We start from the raw sequence: 18,002 nt of genomic DNA, 5'->3' as shown, positions 1-18,002 counted from the left end.
AACTGTGTACTTACAACATTGTGAGGAACCTTTTATGTCCAAGACCTAAAGTAATTGCCATATTATTATTATTATTATATTATTATTATATTATTATTATTATTATTATTATTATTATTATTATTATTATTATTATTATTATTATTAGGAGTAGTAGTAGTAGAAGTAGTAGTAAAAGTAGTAGTAGAAGTAGTAGAAGCATTAGTAGTAGTAGTAGAAGTAATAGTATAATTAGTTGTAGTAGTATTAGTATTGGTAAAAGCAGTAGTAGTAGAAGCAGTAGTAGTAGTAGTAGTAGAAGACATAGTAGTAGAAGTAGTAGAATTAATTGCAAATTTAGAAACATAAAATAAGACAAATGTAGTGAAACTTATAAACATCAGGTTTTGATAGCTTATAGAAAAAAAAATCTTCCATCTCTCTCACATAAGCAACTAAGCAAAGAAAAAGAACAGAACAAGATAAACAAATACATCTTTGAGAGCTGGTGAGTTAAATGTTATTAAACACACATCCAGTGCAGGCAGCATTTGCACAGATCTCACATGGGTCTAGAGGTGTGATGATTTGAACTGTTAAGAGACAGAGGAAAGAGAAGGTCAATCTACACACTAGAACCTAAAAACTATTCCTGAACTATAGTTGGAGTAGAAAATGTACTAAATTAAGAAATGAATAAAATAACAACAACATCAACAACAACAATAATAATAATAATAATAACAATAACAGCAATAATAATCATTATAATAATATAAAAACACATGCAACTGTTTTCCTTTTAGATAGTTGTCCATTAAAAGGAATTAAAAGAAGTCATTCAGCAACCATAAGAAAATCTCTAATTTTAAAATGTATTTGCAGTAAATTTTTAAATGGACAAAACATTTAATAAAATTCAAAATACAAATTGAATTTGATTTTTTTTATTCACCCTAAAAAATGCTTTTGTTAAAAAATTTTAAATCTCATTTTTCTTAATTTTCTTTGCCAGAGTATTACAATTATAATCTCCTGAGGCAATGTTTTTTATGCCTCACTCCTTTTTTACTGGTGCCATTTAAACCTTAGTCTTAAACCTTCAATCCTAAATATTCTCAAAAACAACCCATGGATCATATTTACAGCATTTACAACATATTTAACAAAGTTAGATTAAAGACCGTACCTGGCACTTAATGTATTTATTACCCTTCTATCAGACACAGATAAGCCTTAGATAAATAAACACTTGCATTGCATCACTTTTTGTGATCAGGTATATCACAGGAGACATCACAAACTCTTGCAGACAGATGGGGAAGGAATGTAATTACACCCCCGCAGCTTTTGTCCACTCAAAGATGGCTCTTAGTGAGTCTGCATGCCAGTGAGACTGTGTGAGAAATTATCGATGAGTTTCCACAGTGCAGAGCAGCATAGAGTGTGTGTGTGTGTGTGTGTGTGTGTGTGTGTGTGTGTGTGTGTGTGAGAGAGAGAGAGAGAGAGAGAGAGAGAGAGAGAGAGAGAGAGAGAGAGAGAGAGAGAGAGAGAGAGAGAGAGAGAGAGAGATTTCTCAGCGGAACACATATGAAGTACAAGGTAGGAGACTCCCTTAAGACGGTTCAGGTAATGAATCGCAAACTATCTCCAAGAAAAACAAATTTGTTCAAACTTTAACTAGAAACCGAGAAAATAAAAGTGTTTCACAAATTCAAATTAAATTAACAATTAATTTAACAATTTCAAATCCTAACTTTGAGGTTAATAGTGGTAGCTTTCCATTTGTGAGCGTACACTTTTAATAAAGATTTCTGGCCTTGATTGTCAATACAAGAATGAAACAACACAAAGCTTCAGAGTAAACGCTTAAATCAGTGAAAAGTGATTCTCAGAATAGAGACACCTGCCAAATTTCTTGTGAATGTCATTGTTGGTTCGATCTTTTACACATGAGATCAAGGTTGCTTTTAACATGAGACTTCTAGTGCCTTCCACCCCACAATAGGAATACACAATATAAATCACAATATAAAACCACAATATAAATCAATAGGAATTGATTTATAAATTCCTAAAATGATTAATATTTATTTATTTTAAATAGCAAAAGCCTCAGCTGGACTGTAAGTGGATCAGAGGTGCTTGGATCAAATAAAAGATGCCTATCACCAGCTACAGTATATTTAGAAAAGCTCTTTTGACAAATAAGATACTCCAGATGTTCCATAATTACCATATACTGTACTGTATTATGGTTGCCTCCTTAATCCTATAGATAAATAATAATAATGCTTCACATTTATGCAGGAGGTGCACAATTACCCAGATTTGTAAAGATTTTGTCATGATCATCTCGCAGGCACAATTCCAGAAAGTCTTCAGGGAGATCTGGGTTGACACAGAGAGGCACTGGAGTGCTTGCAACATGATCATTTTCATTTCCAAGAGCTTCCATTAGCTGCTTTAGGATCTTTACAGCCTCCAGCTTAAAGCTAAACCCACTGTCCTGTATAACAAAAGTATAGACGTATATAAAGTATACGTTATAAAAAAATAAAGCTTTTGATTGTTAAAATTGTACTAACAAAGCATTTAAATCATAGTAATGTTTCAAAAAGATTAATTAAAGCACTCTATTTATTGATGCAGTGACTTAATATGAAAGTAATGTTAAACATTAAAACATCCTATGTAAAGTATCACTCTATCATAGACATTTTAATCATTTCTAGGCTGTATGCAGTTTCTTGCCATCTTTTGAAAATGTGGACCACCTCCAGTAAGAAGTATAACTTTTATAATGTGCACAACCAGTACAGTATGTAGTGTTGCAGGACCCAATGCAACCCAACTTTCCAAAATGATGATTTTGAACTCAGACCTCTTTGAAGGGGGTTCAACAAGTTCAAGATAAACAAGATAAATATCACTAGATATAAATTTTCATACAGTGTATCACCATGTCACAATCTCTCATGAGTAAAATTATATTCTACATTTCATAATCTTGAGTGTCTGCAACAGGTTCCTTCACGCTATTTTTTGTCTGCTGACAGTGTAGTATTAACCATGTACCAGCTTCTGGAAACAAATAAATAAATAAACTACTTTGTGTGCAACCAAAAGGTCAGATCCTGTGGATTATGTATAATTTGTCACAGACAGAAAAAAATGGCATTTCTACATGTTTCTTTCTTTAGGATTTTCATAAATAAATTATGCATTCCAAACTCCTATATGGCTCAGTTACTTACTTACTTTTGTAATGTTCACTTAAAATTAAGTCTTGCCTGTCATGACTTACCTTAACCATTATACATTGTGAACTCAGGATGCAGGATGCCAGGAGGAAAGAAACTGCGAGCAACCTCATTTTTAAGTCTTTGATTAGTAGGTCTTGTTAATGTTGCAGGATGGACTGTGATAGACTTAGGGTGCCAGCACACTTTATAAATCCTGTTCAGGTGGCCTTACTAAGTAACCTATTAAGCAGTGCAGGTGGCAGATGGTTTGCTTTCAAGCATCACCTGCTTGCTGATAACAAAAAAAAGACGTGAATGTAACTCAAGGACTTCTGCTTTTTTGAACAAACATGGACATTACACATCTAATTGTCTTCTGACAGGAGTCTCATAAACACTTTATTATTCAGGCATTCTTCATTACTGCATCACAGACAAAAATGGCAATAAAGAAATGAATTTTACATTTTATTGATGCAACCTTGAAGCCAGAGAGCACCAAAGAGAGAGAGAGAGAGAGAGCGAGAGAGAGCGAGAGAGAGAGAGAGAGAGAGAGAGAGAGAGAGAGAGAGAGAGAGAGAGTTACACAATGCAATAGGATATTAAATAATAAATACATCTGCCATCAACCATGGCTTGATGATATAGCTAGAGTTAATGATCTTTCCATTTTGACACTTTGCTTAATTAAACCTGAGAAGCATTGACCATGCAGTTGCTACTCTACTATTAAATAAAGAATAAATTGTGGTAAATAGAACTGCTGTGGTACCTGAATAAAACCTACATTTCACCTACTACCACCTGTTGTGACTTCATCACAATGCAGATGGGACTAAATCAATGTTTTTATTAACCAAAAATGTATTGATATATAAAATCAAAAAGCCTCACAGTGGGGAACCTACATTTATAACAATGCTTCCAATTTATGTTGCAGCCACTTCAAATAGAATAAAAAATTGTACTCAGTGATAAAAGAGGGGTCCTTTTTCAGCTAAAAGCTTTTTTAGCTTATTCATCTTGTTAATGATCAAACTGACTCCCAAGGCCCTCAAGTCTTTGAGAACCCCAAGGGACCAGTAGCCTAAATGTGTTACCTGCAGTGTTCAGGGTGCTCAAAATAATAAAAATGCAGTATGTTTTACAACCTTAATTCCAAAAACGTTGGTAAAATATAAATTAAAGCAGAATGCAACTTTTGCAAATCTCATAAACCTATATTTTATTCACAACAGAACACAGAAACATCAAATGTTTAAATTGAGGGAAAAATAAGGTCATTTTAATTTTGATGGCTGCAAACGTTGAGACCGGGAAACAAAATTTTTTAAAAAGTAAGTAAGCAACTAATTAGATTAACTGGCAAAAGGTCAGTAAGATTATTGGGTATAAATAGTGTACTTTAGAGAGGCAGAGTCTCTCAGAGGTAAAGATGGGCAGAGCTTAACCAATGAACCAATTAATCAAGCGTAACCAGTGAAAGACTGTATCTACAGATTATGGAACAATTTCAGAATTATGGTCCTCAACATAAAATTGCAAAACTGCTTCATTTACAGCACATAATATCATCAAAAGTTTCAAAGAATCATGAAGAAATCTCTGTGCACAAGGGACAAGGGGCAGCAATGATTTTAAAACAGTAATGGCTCTGTAATGGAAATCACTGCATGGGCTTATTAACAACTCCAGAAATCAATTTTCTGTGAACACAGATTTACATGTCAACCTCAAATGCAGGTTGAATTTCTATCAAGCTTAGAAGAAGGCTTGTGTAAACATGAGCCAGAAACGCCACCATCCTCTCTCTTCTTTTTGGAAACCACAAACACCACGTCCTCTGATCCACAGAAGAGAGGGACCATTTGGCTTGTTATCAGTGCTCAGCTCAAAAAAACATATCTATGATGGGGTGCATTAGTGCTTGTGGAACAAGCAGCGTGCACATTTGGAAAGGCTCAAACAATGCTGAATAGTATTGTAGTAGAGGAGTCCAGGTGTTGAACTGACCTGGCTGTAGTCTAGAACTTTCACCAATTAAAAACTTGTGACACATCATGAAACAAAAAATACAACAAATGACATCCAGAACTGTTAAGCAGCTAAAATCTTGTACCAAACATATATAGGGCAATATTTCTCTTCTTAAGCTTCAGCAACTGGTCTCCTCAGTTCCTAGAGATATACAGACAGAAGACATTATGCTACACAGTGGTACACATGGCCCTGTCAGAATCAAATTCAAAATCACCTTTTTTTTTTTTATTGTATCTATTCTCAGTTTTAACATTTTAGATGTTTTTTCTTTTATTGTGAATAGTATACAGATTTACAAGATTTGCAAATCTTTGCGTACTGTTTTTATTTACATTTTACAAAGTGTCTCAACTTTTTTGGAATAGAGTTGTTGCAAAAAGGGGTAAGTTTTATGGAAGACGATACAGCCAGTATCACCTGGAGCAGGATACTACATATTTGCTCATTTTAATTCATATGCTTCTTTCCCTAGAAATTATTTAGTTTATTTTCTTATTCATTTTGCTAACGTTTCTACTACTTCAACATTTAAATGATGGAATGTCTTTAGTCTTCCCATGTTTCTGATCAGTGTCAGTGTCAGTGTCACAAGACCAAACATTAAATACCAAGTTTGTGAACACAGCAAGAGGGCTTTAAAGTGACATCAATGTCGAAATGTCAGAATATGTAAATATCTCAGGTTTTATTAGGATTGGAATTCAAAATATTTAATAATATATTAATAATTTGCTGGTCGGTTCATATGCCTTCAAATGCATATAGAGTTGATGACTTACACCCAGCATAAGTTATTAGATACTAAAATAGCAGTGATTCAATTGTAGCAGTGTGTAATTGTAATGTGAGCTTTAACATCACTATATTGAGCTTTAAATTAATAAAATTATTATTAAATAAATAATAAAACAAAATAAAGTTTAATGAGTGCATTTAAAACCCAAAAACAGTTTCAGCTGTTTAACTCAGAAATCCAAGAGTGCACTTACTGGTTTGCAAATATTAAGGATGATTTCAGAGATGCTCCAAAGCAACTGAGAAAAACTGTAGATTACATTTTCCCCTATTTTCCTGTTAGTTGAGTACATTAACTGAAGCATGACTTAATGCACCGTACTGCTGGAACATGACTACATGGTTAAATATTTGTATAAAAGTGCAGGTGTACAGTTGTTATTAAAATGGCCAGATAAATTTTATGAAATTTTATTTTATAAATTGCATGGATTATTTGGATAAACTGTACAAGAAAAAACTAATTCAATGAATGTGTTAATTTTCTTTAAAGTGATACAGATTTTTTTTTTTTTATGATGATTTCTTTGAAAGACCTGATAGTTCTAAATACTTTTTTATTGCAAGTATGAAATGATGAACATAATAACATGTGACCACCAAACATACACACAGAAATAGAAAAAAAACTATTCTACATCAAATTGATAAATAAACATGAGGTAACAGAGAGAAATACCAGTTTGTCATCATTTTGTCAGACTAAGTGGGATTACACTTTTGCTTTTAAACAGGTAACAGTTTCAAAAACACTCTGTTGCTACTTGGGTGCATGAAAATAGTCACAATTATTAAAGAGGTCTAACAACCAGTACAGGCAGCAAAACCACAGATGTCACATATATCCATATTAATTTTAGCTGCAAGAGAAACAAGAAAAAACAGATAGTCAGCTATACATTCAAGTCTATGCTAGAATGTTATGAATTGTAATGAATGAGTTATCTGAAAAAAATGCTTACCCAGTCTTGAGAAGACCAGGGCATAGTCACTTTTATGACAAAGCTCTATGAACTCCTGGGGCAGAGTTGGGTTGCCACAAACAGCAGCATAGCTGGTCTTGATTAGGTGAGGATTCTGCTTCTTGGAGACAGAGCTTTTGTCCAACAGGCTCTGAAGGACCCTCACTGAATCAGATGAGAAGGAATATTCTCCATCCTGTATACATTCAAATGAAAATGTTTCCATCAAAGAAACAGATGTTTCATCAGAGGAAATTATATTTGAGACTCTTGACAGCATGGCAATAATTAATACGATTACATAAAGCCCTGACTCACAAAAGCTAAAACAACAGCAAGCAAGATAATAATGGCGTAGGATCAAAGAATAAAAAACCTGTAGCACTTGCCTGAACCTGGACAGTCTCAGAGACCAGAAAGAGAGCAGTCAAAAGTAAAGAAATAGAAATAATGGTCTTCATGTCGATGTTTTGCAAGAAGCTGTTGGGCTTTCCAAGGTTGGTCTCCAGTTGTTTTATCTTTGTGCTTTGTCCTGCTTCTGCTTTATCTCTTTTTAAAGGATTCGTTGATTTAGTCATACCAAATTCCAGCCACTCACAGTCAAGATATTTCCCTGCAGTTAATAATAAACACAATCTGGGTTTAAAGGGGATTTCATAAATCTTGAGTGACGTCATCTACAGTGTACAGGTTTTCACCTTCTTTGTATGCATCTGTACCTGAGTTTTTCTCACAGTTCTACTGCAAGTAAATTAATAACCCTGGCAGAAATGCACTTTTCTTTGTCAGTGTTAGTTCAAACACAACTAAGAGTTATAACTGTCACATAATTCAGCACATGCTTCTAGTTATATAGTTGACAATGACAATGATAAATGTCTTAGAAAACTGAAATATGTAAGAAATTAAAGGAAGTGATTCAAAACGTTGCTTTAATCTAATGTAAAAAGCCTCTTCAGTGAATGCATACAGTATAACAGTCCATTAATAACAAAATAGTCATAATCATAATTCAGGTAACAGCTTGTTGTCAGATATGTATAAAATGTAACATTCACACACACTTCAATGTGGACATTTGTTTAGCTTCCTAATTGGATCTACTTGGAAAATTCTATGATAGAGATATATATGGAATAAATATTTTCCTTACATGATGTGTGGGAATAATCTATGTACATATATGTATTTTGGATACAACCTTTGCTCTGAACATTGGGTTCTCATCTTTTGATACATACTGTAAGATATCCTTGATCACTAGTCCTAGATTAGGTTGACCCAGAACACTCAGTTCTTGTCTTTATCCTTTTTTCATAACGCTTCACTGTGAAAACCCAAACTGTCGCCTTTTGCTATGGCTAACCTGCGTTTTGTTGTTCTCACAGTATGGTAATATGTATCTTGTTGCCATTAGTAGTTATAGTAATTTTGTTGTATGCTTCTAGAATAACCTTTTTGTATGCTTCTGTTAAACATACCCTGAACTATCCTTTAGTGGCATTTGTTTCTTTGCTCGTACACACACAGTGGTTCCTGTATTTCTGTTTTAGGCTTATCTTTTGCAGGCTCAACATAACCTTGTGGAGTTGTCTCTCCTAACTTTCTCTTCTGTTCACACACATACACACACACACACACATACTTTGGAAGTATATCTTCATGTGTGAAACAATAAACTTTGAAACTTTTCTCTGAAAGCTGCCTTGTGTGTTTTCATTGAGACTTCCCCAAGCGCTTGTAGAAGAGCAGAGATCGAGAGGAAAGGCTGAATTCAGGGGTATTCTGTCTATACGAAAGAAGGTGATCCTGTCCAGGGGGCAGATGATGAGATAATTCCTTACATGATGTCTGTAAGAATTGTCTGGCCTGAACTATGTATTGCTCTAAAATAACTTTGTTTATTTCTGAAAGCCTTATATATAATGATGAATAATATTTTCATAACATGCTTCTTTCTATACATTACCAGTAACATTAGTATTTCAAAATAAATAAAAAAATCTGTACATATTAAACCATTAGCCACTCGATTAAACAAAGTCAACAGAAAAACGAATTCTAATGTATCACATTACTGTGTTAGTCTGGGAATTACATGAAAACACATTTTTTTTTATTTTATTTTTTTTTTTAAACAATGATTGCATTTAACATTTGTGTCCATGAAGACTGAGTGGATTATCTTCAAGTGATTCATGTATTGATTGTTTAATGTGTGTTAGATCATTAAGGGCTGTGTCTCAACCAGTGGCCTGTGTCTTTTGCGTGGGTGAATAGATATGTGTCAGTATGACTCATTTAATATATTACATTATGAACCATGCTTGTAATAGCAAAAAAGTAGTAATATCCTGCTTGTGCGAAAATCGTACTGAAATCTTTGTCCTTTGGTGTTAGAATTGACCATTGTTGCCTTTGAACATTTTTCCCTGTTGCCTCCAAACAGGTCTGGCCAAATTAAAATTGACATTTACACTTCCACAGTCTGTTAGCAGAAGGCATATCTAAAATGATAAATAGAGATTTAAGTCTATATCAAATGTACAAAGTTTCATTTCTGCAAAGTTACTATGTATCTTTATAAAACACACAAGCCAATACTTTCTAACACAACCCTTTATCATGTCTTGAAAATAACATTGTCAGTCTGAGTAATTAGATCAGCTATCACTCTTTTTACAGAGTCAAACCCTTTACTACAATGCTCACAAGAAAGAAGGAAAAACACTGCTTTGTTGATGGTGAACTGATAAATATGTATTTGTAATACACACATAATTTATTTAAATAGTCAAATAAGTTACAAGAAGTTGAATTACACATTTTTACTAAATGTTATTAAGTAATAAATAATCCTCTCCAGTGTAAACAGTTGGAATCCTCTTACTGCCTATACTCATGAATTATACTAACAATTCCTAACATATTATTAGAAAGATATTAGTCATGAGCATGATTTATGTACAGATTAAATAAATATTGTTTAATGAACATATTCAACTTTTTTATATGTTTGAATTTATTTAAACATTGTTAAGTTATACGAGTATTAATCAGTTTGTTGCCATTAAATCTGGTTTATGAATTAAGAGTACATAATTTGGTACTGCCAAGGAATTATGTAAGAGATGCTATTTAAGAAAACTCAAATGTGTTACCATGACACGAGTAAATCATATAATCAAATAAAAAATAACACTATAAGACAAGATCTCAATATAAAAATAGATTTGTATTTTAACATCATGATTATCACATTTATCACAAAGTTAGATCTTAATTTTTTCCCCTTTGGTCTTTTATCCAAAAGCAGCCAGACTTGTAACTGCATAGTAAAACAACAATAAATATATTTGCACCAAATCTTGTTTTATATAAGGAGCAATAAAAAATCAGAAGGTAAATTAGGAAATTAGAAAACCAAATACCCCATTTTCTCTATGTTCTGTCTGTATTTATATTAATATCTTTAAGTAATTTAATCTATATTGATACGTTTTTTTTTTTGTTGTTGTTTGGGCTTTCCTCACTAAATCTTGTTTAACCCAATTTTACCATATTTGGTTATGGGTCATAAGTGTAGCATGTGACTTGTAACATTGAGATGCAGTGGCTGATAAGAAATGTAGTCCCCCAGTGAGTTACTATTGCCAAAGTCCGAATGAACTTTTTTAATTTGATATTTTATTTACTTATTTTTTTTGTTTTGTTTTTTCCAGTGACTACTGACTAAGATGAGTTGCAATCTGTAAATCATTTGCAACTCTGAAAGCTGCATAATATTGTGTTCTATATATTATAATATACATATGGAATTTCTGCTAATAAAAACATACAGTCATTTGGCAGCAGGGCAAAGCATAAAATCATGCAGATACAGGTAAAGAGTTAATGTTCACCTAAACCCTTAAAATGGGTATAAATGCAATCGCAGTCTTACACATATCAGTCACTCTTATCAAAATGTATCTAAAACTTGCACTCACATTATTCAGGGCAATCTTTAGACGCTGTTGTGGGTAAAAAAATCCCATCACAGATAACATTATCCCAGTCAACATTTTGATGTTTGATGAATTCAATTCAATTCAAATAATTTGTATTTGTATAAGCACTTTTAACAATGAACTGCCTCAAGGCAGCCTTACACAGATAATGTTGTGATAAAAATGAATAAGATGTTCTTTATAAGTGTAAGTTTGTCCCTGATAAGCAAGCCGGTGCCGACTGTTGCAAGTCATTTATTTATGCATTGCACTGCATCCTACGTGACTGGCTGATTAAATAATTGTATGAACGATTACAGGACTACATAAGTAAAGTAGCCAGTGAATGCAAATGATGTTAGATGATAACAGACATGCTGGTGAACTTTGATTGATTTATTTATTATTATTATTATTATTTAATTTTTTTCATTCTTCAGGGAATTTGCTTTGTAATTCAAACTACTATTATATAAGCAACACAGATTATAAATAAGTTATTTAGATCAATTGAAGAGTCAGAATGTTGGAAATTAATAATAATATTTTTTATCCGTAAAACTGCAATAAGACATCATACTATTAAAAGATTTTTATTGTAATTGTCTAAGTAATGAGTAAGAAATAAAAAATATGACTATTCTACATTAAAATGATAAATAAACATGTTGTACCAAATAAAAAATACCAGTTTATCATATTTTCAGACTAAGAATAATCACACATGCTTAAACAAGTAACAGTTCCAAATCAGTCACAAGCAAAAAAGACGTCTAGCAACCAGTACAGGCAGCGTAAGCACAGATTTCACACACATCCATAGGCACTGCAGCTGCAATAAAAACAAGAAAAAATAGTTAGTCAGCTATACCTTTAGGTCATGGAACAATAAGAAATGTAATCAATTAAGTAAATCTGATAAAAAATAATAATAAATCTTACCCAGCCTAGAGAAGACCAGAGCAGAACCACTTTTATGGCAGAGCTCTGTGAACTCCTGGGGCAGAGTTGGGTTGCCACAAACAGCACCATAACTGGTCTTGATTAGACGAGGATTCTGCTGCATGGGGACAGAGCTTTTGTCCAACAGGCTCTGAAGGACCTTCACCGAATCAAATGAGAAGGAATATGCTCCATCCTGTAAATAAACATTGAGAACTATATAAGACTGGTTTCTCCGAAGAGACCTTGTCAAAGTCAACCAAAGTTAACTGTTAAAATTTAGACATCTCTTGTAAAATGCCTTTCTTTGATCATAAAGGGGACATTTCTTGACAGCATAGCAATAAATCACATAAAAGCTTAAGCAAATGTGGGAAAGATAACAAAAGATCAAGGAATCAAAAACTGTAGCACTTACCTGGACTTGGACCGCCTCAGAGACCAGGCAGAGAGCAGTCAATAGAAGAGCGATTGAAATTATTGTTTTCATGTTGAAGTTTTATAGGAAGCTGTTGGTCTTTTTCAGTTGTGTTCTAGTTGTGTTTTCTCAGTGTTCTGTCCTGCCTCTGCTTCTCTGTCTCTTTATATATAGGATTAATTGCTTTAGTCATACCAAAATCTAGCCATTCACAGTCAAGGTTTATCCCCTCAGTTAATGAATAAACACAATCTGGCTTTACAGTGTCATAAAGGGGATTTCATAAATCTTAAGTGATGTCATTTAATTAAAAAAGTCTACAGTTTTCCACCTTCTTTTGTATAGAATTTTGTCTGAGTTTGTTTTAGGGTTCTGAAAGAAATGTGGCTTTATTGGTTGTGTGAGTTCAAATTCTAAATAATTATATCTGAGTGTAAAAAAAAAAACAAGATAAAATATAGGGAACTAATTATAAATAATTTTCTTTGCCATATACTTTTACTATTTTAGGTATTACATCTGAACATTGAACAAATTTGAATATTTTAATTCCAATTATATTTGTGTATTTAATGTCTGTGCTTATTGTCTTCAACTAATTCATTTATTTATTCTTTAATGTATGTGAATGTATTTAACGTGTTAATGATCTTATTAACAGCTCTATATGAACCATCATTGGAAAGAAATCTCACAATATGTCCTTTGATGTTAGAATTGATCAACTAATCCAATTTTCTTTAAGTAACAGGGCAAAGATAAATTGTCAGGTTTATTTAGATCTGTCAGACAGTGTGTTTTATCTACTATAATAAGTGGATTTGTCAGTACAAGTAATAGGCTTCCTCTCTTGAATGTTTCATTTTCTTTTTGCCACAATTGACAGCAAATGATTTTCGGCCAAAGAAATTGCTTGACCCTGATTAACATTTAATGATAATTCTGTTAGCTGTTTATCCAGCCTTACATATCACAAACACAGTCAAACCTAAAGGATTGATTAAAAGCATTAGTTAATGTAGATATTTATGTTTTTTATTTAATGTATTTGGGTTAATTACAACAAAAACAAATTACTAAATAACAGTACTATATACACTGTGAGGTTCATAATATTAGGGAATTATATAATTGGTCTTATTAAAAAAATTTAATAAATACATAAATAATTTTTTTTTTAATTGTGGTACCATAACACAAGAAAACACAAACAATAAGATAAAAAGGACACCAGAAGAAAGATAAAATAATAAGAAAAAAAAGATGTCTGGTTTAACAACATGCTTATAACAAGGTCAGATCTTCTCCCTTATTCCATCATTCAGACCTAATTGTAAAATAAAACAACAAAAGATTTTTAAAAAAGCAATGTCTGTACATGTAGCAAATCCAGTTGCATTTACATGAATGGCATTTTTGGCAGACATTCTTATCCAGAGAGACTTACAGTTATCCAATTCAAAGATAGACAATCTCATTCCTTGGTTTAAACAATAAACAAAATAGATTAAACAGAAATCCAAGTATTCTTTTCATTTCATCTGAACCAGGACTTTTAAACTAAACACACAAAAAATATAGAATGGATAGCAGTTTTGCTGGTAAAAAAAATACTTTTTTTATGGAAAAATTCAGAAAAAAAAACAGACAGGTTTGAGTTGACAAAAAGCTTTGGAAACTTTCAGTACATAATCACTCTTTACAATCATGGTGAGCAGAAAAGCATAAAACCCTGAGGCAGATGAACTGTTCCAGTAGCAGACCACATCAGATTCCATTCCAGTAGGCCAAAAGTGGGAGACAGTGGGTACAAAGTCAGTAAATAGATAAGATTGGAAAAAAGACCAGATGATATTCTATGTCCTGATGCAAGGTTCTGCCTTGTGCATTTCTCATATGCTTTTCTGGTTAACATTTTAGATAATATGGTGTGAATTTATCTGGTCACTCACTAAATGTTTATTTTTACACTATCTGCTAAAGAAATGTGGCAAATGAAAATACTCCTCAGCTGCATTTCGCAGGTTTTAAAATATTTAAACCACAGTAGTCTGTCTGAGACCAACAACCATACCATGGCCAAAGTCAACGAGAACATATTTTTTTCCCTATTCTGATGTGTGATGTGGCCTGTATCTGCTTAATTCTTGACATTTTGCTCCCAACAAATGCATGATTGGATGAATGATTAGAATTGCATTATTAGAACTGCATGAAAGAGCAGGAATAAATTATTAATAATTTTCATTATTGTGGCCTTTACATTGTAATGTCACATTTATTATACAGCATTGTACTTTTTGTGCATATATTGAATTGCAATAAATATATTTTGTTTACATAGACGTTAATAAAATAATAAAAATAATTAGAATAAATATTAAGTTTAAAAAGTGGTAGAGACAGTAGATAACAAAGGCAAATGATTGTAAATACTATACATATTAATTTTATAAAATCCTACCCATTCACTTTAAGTAATGGCTTTATCCTGGCCAGGGCTGAGATGGATACAAAGCCCATACCAGGAACATTGAGTGTGATGCAGGAAATTGGATGCCAGGCAACTGTAAGGCACCAAACACGCACATTCACACACTCGTTCACACCAATACCAAACCACTTACTGCCATATTTTTGCCGAGGTTGGGAGGAAACCAGAGAAAACCAATGCAGACTCGAAAGAAAATATAAAACTCAGGGTACTACGTTCTTACATGTTCTCACATTATATCTAAAAATCATAAAACTGATCTAATTACAATATGCATATTACAGTACTGTTCACAATTCTTTAAAGGTGATGTAGATCAGAAAATATAACAGATGGCTTTTACCAGATTCTATAAAACCATTTGCACAGGAGTTCCAACTGCAAAGTTTATATTAATCTGCTTTTCTTTTAAATGTGGTTTATATTTCGTGAAAAACAATATACTGGGTAAACTGATTGAAGAGATTATTTGGTATTTATGTAGCATTGTAAGAATCAGAGCTAAACCTGTGACATTAAATGTTTTAACATAGGAAAGTCTCACTGACAGAGTGCTTGACAGGTTTTGAGTAACATTCTTTGGTCTTAGCAAAGGCTGTTAAATTAATGATTTTTCTTTTCATATTATTATATCATATTATTTTGATATTATGTTGGGACAGTTATTACCGGGTAGAAAAAATAAGGATTAATGTCATTAAACATATTTGTGTGTGTGTGTGTGTGTGTGTGTGTGTGTGTGTGTGTGTGTGTGTGTGTGTGTGTGTGTGTGTGTGTGTATGTATTTATGTATGTATGTATGTAAGTATGCACACACTAAACTGCAGAGCCTATACCCATGTCAATAACAAGGCTAGAATTGCCCCAATCATAAACTGTATGAAAAGGGTGTGTCAAAGAGTTTGACAGCATTAAAGCATAAAATAAAACAAACAAGCTTCACATCTGCGTCATAGTCATACAAAAATACTGGGCTTTGTTTGTAGAATAGATATGACCAAATGTATTTCACATTTCAGATATAATAATTTAGCTTTTAAAATGAAATGACAGTTAATTCATTAATTTATTCTTTCTTTCACTTTAAATTTATAAGACATATAAGATGAGTAACTGTCTTTGTTTAATTACATCTGTATGTTTTTTGCACATCCCTGCTGTATTGCTGCTTGTAGAAGAAATATCACTCTATGAATCAATTAACTCTTAATATCATTCTTAATGAACAGTTCTCCATGTAAGAGTTGGTCCTTTTGACTGATATGTTTAATTATTTACCTGGACATTAATCACAAAGTGAACAAGTCTAAAATCAATCAGGCAGTGAAACACTTTATACAATAAACTTGCATTCACTTCTATAATAAATTTGTATTACTACTACAGAATATTTTGCCTCATAATTTAAGTGCCATCATAAACAGAAAGACAACTCACTGAAATGGTTGTACCACACCTTCTGTTATGGCCTAATGATGCAATGCTGTTTTGTAATTCATTACAGACTTTCAGCCAAGGCCCTTCCTGATCTTTTAGATGTGGCTGAGTGTACAGCAGCTACTTGGCACGCACGTAAGTGCAGAAACAATGGGGATTATAAGTGTCCATATATGTGTCCTTTTTAATTGCTAACCATAAAACTATATCAACAAAACAAGACGTGAGAAAGCTGTAAACCTCTGATTGGTTGGGGTTGAATGTATTTGTTTGATCATTGATTGCCAGGGTCTCAGGACTCTTTCAGTGGGGAAACTGTAATATAATTCTTGCTAACAGAAAGTTGCTAATAGGTAGGAGGTAGGTATATTTATATATATATATATATATATATATATATATATATATATATATATATATATATATATATATATATATATATATATATATATATATATATATATATATACATACATACATACATACATACATACATATTACCTGCTGTATTATTAAACAGAGTTCTTTCTTTCTAGAATGTTTACTATATATTAAGTATGCTCACCTTCATGACTATATTATTAACCATGACAAACAGAAAGAATAATAATTACATTTATGTAAACATTATTATGCTTTATATGTGTGGGACCAAATAATAATTCCTTGTCACATGTAAGATACAGAAACAGCATATAATTGATAATAGTCTGAATCAAGTTGGAGTTTGGGTGGCATTCTGTGTACCACCTACACTCCATTAATCTTGGCTTAGTAAAATGCAGAAGCACTAGGCATGTCATTGATCTATGTCATTAGTTTGAAAATAATTCCAGTAGTGACTTTGCTTTTCCTAATTTCATCTGCTCTCATGTCATGATTACATAAATGGTTAATTGCATTGCACAAATGTCCAGCCAGGATAAAAAATGTATTTGATTAAAAAATACCGTCTTTAAGGAAACTAAATGCTTAAGATGGCAGAGGAAAGACACTAATAAATTTGTTCCAGTATGCTGTATTTATTAATAACTAATTACTATAGTGATCAGTATTTACTGCAAAGTGGGCACATTTATTGTGTCTTTTTGTTGCTTGAAAGAAAAAAAAAAACATAGTGGATGCACTTAAAATTAGGCAGATGAGAGAAGATATTGTACAGAAATCAATCATCAGTAAAAAATATATAATGAACTATCTAGATGACCTCCAAATATATTTGGAAACTTTGTCTACTCATAAGTGTTGCTACATTCAGTAGTTGTGAGGAACTTCACTGTAAATATAAAGCCTTAGGGTTCTGTTGATTAATATTTTATACACACTGACCTTTAACCACACAGCAGTGCAATTTTAGACAAGAATGTACATCATTAACTATAAAGATGACAGCATGGAAGACACAGGTGTCTTAATTCAATCAACTTAGATTCATAGTTAACTTGCACCCAGTGCAGACGTCATTGTAGACATAGTACACAACTCATGACGGTTGTTCTCAATTCTTTATCTTTTATAAGTTCCTCTTTTTCTGCCTCAGTATCCTAGTGTGGACATCTTTTATTATCTGATTATAATAAGAATCTAATGTGTCTTGATGTATGGCAATGTGAAGGATGTATGTCATATATACTACCAGTCAAAAGTTTGTACACACCTTCTTATTCAATGTTTTAAAATTATTTTTATTGTTGTCAACAT

At 32.4% G+C, this 18,002-nt stretch overlaps 3 protein-coding genes across 3 annotated transcripts; all 3 read right to left on the bottom strand.

The window, feature by feature from the left end:
- Positions 1 to 202: 202 nt before the first annotated feature.
- On the bottom strand, positions 203 to 3,399 carry LOC124402375 (guanylin). Its single transcript, XM_046875370.1, has 3 exons — positions 3,287 to 3,399; positions 2,305 to 2,488; positions 203 to 572 (listed from the first exon to the last, which is right to left on the bottom strand). The coding sequence occupies exons 1-3, from the start codon at positions 3,353 to 3,355 to the stop codon at positions 493 to 495; spliced, it is 333 nt and encodes a 110-aa protein (XP_046731326.1). The 5' UTR covers positions 3,356 to 3,399; the 3' UTR covers positions 203 to 492.
- Positions 3,400 to 6,599: 3,200 nt separating this feature from the next.
- On the bottom strand, positions 6,600 to 7,560 carry LOC124402377 (guanylin-like). The gene is made up of 3 exons (XM_046875371.1): positions 7,411 to 7,560; positions 7,022 to 7,217; positions 6,600 to 6,919 (listed from the first exon to the last, which is right to left on the bottom strand). The coding sequence occupies exons 1-3, from the start codon at positions 7,480 to 7,482 to the stop codon at positions 6,861 to 6,863; spliced, it is 327 nt and encodes a 108-aa protein (XP_046731327.1). The 5' UTR covers positions 7,483 to 7,560; the 3' UTR covers positions 6,600 to 6,860.
- Positions 7,561 to 11,587: 4,027 nt separating this feature from the next.
- On the bottom strand, positions 11,588 to 12,515 carry si:ch211-220m17.5 (guanylin family protein). Its single transcript, XM_046875397.1, has 3 exons — positions 12,371 to 12,515; positions 11,953 to 12,148; positions 11,588 to 11,842 (listed from the first exon to the last, which is right to left on the bottom strand). Exons 1-3 carry the CDS (start codon positions 12,440 to 12,442, stop codon positions 11,784 to 11,786), a joined length of 327 nt encoding a protein of 108 aa, XP_046731353.1. The 5' UTR covers positions 12,443 to 12,515; the 3' UTR covers positions 11,588 to 11,783.
- Between the last annotated feature and the right edge of the window lie 5,487 nt (positions 12,516 to 18,002).

This window comes from Silurus meridionalis, chromosome 19 (assembly GCF_014805685.1).
Source record: "Silurus meridionalis isolate SWU-2019-XX chromosome 19, ASM1480568v1, whole genome shotgun sequence".
NCBI lineage: Eukaryota > Metazoa > Chordata > Actinopteri > Siluriformes > Siluridae > Silurus > Silurus meridionalis.
The sequence above is the reverse complement of the archived record's forward strand: the minus strand, read 5'-3'. Positions and strand labels throughout refer to the sequence as shown.

Coding starts and splice junctions, on each gene's coding strand:
- LOC124402377 (XM_046875371.1), bottom strand. CDS start 7,482: ATGAAGACCATTATTTCTATTTCTTTACTTTTGACTGCTCTCTTTCTG. Junction 7,218..7,410: donor CTGAGACTGTCCAGGTTCAG/GCAAGTGCTACA, acceptor GAATGTATACAG/GATGGAGAATATTCCTTCTC. Junction 6,920..7,021: donor CCTGGTCTTCTCAAGACTGG/GTAAGCATTTTT, acceptor TTTCTCTTGCAG/CTAAAATTAATATGGATATA.
- LOC124402375 (XM_046875370.1), bottom strand. CDS start 3,355: ATGAGGTTGCTCGCAGTTTCTTTCCTCCTGGCATCCTGCATCCTGAGT. Junction 2,489..3,286: donor CACAATGTATAATGGTTAAG/GTAAGTCATGAC, acceptor TTTGTTATACAG/GACAGTGGGTTTAGCTTTAA. Junction 573..2,304: donor CAAAATCTTTACAAATCTGG/GTAATTGTGCAC, acceptor GTCTCTTAACAG/TTCAAATCATCACACCTCTA.
- si:ch211-220m17.5 (XM_046875397.1), bottom strand. CDS start 12,442: ATGAAAACAATAATTTCAATCGCTCTTCTATTGACTGCTCTCTGCCTG. Junction 12,149..12,370: donor CTGAGGCGGTCCAAGTCCAG/GTAAGTGCTACA, acceptor GTTTATTTACAG/GATGGAGCATATTCCTTCTC. Junction 11,843..11,952: donor TCTGGTCTTCTCTAGGCTGG/GTAAGATTTATT, acceptor TTTTTATTGCAG/CTGCAGTGCCTATGGATGTG.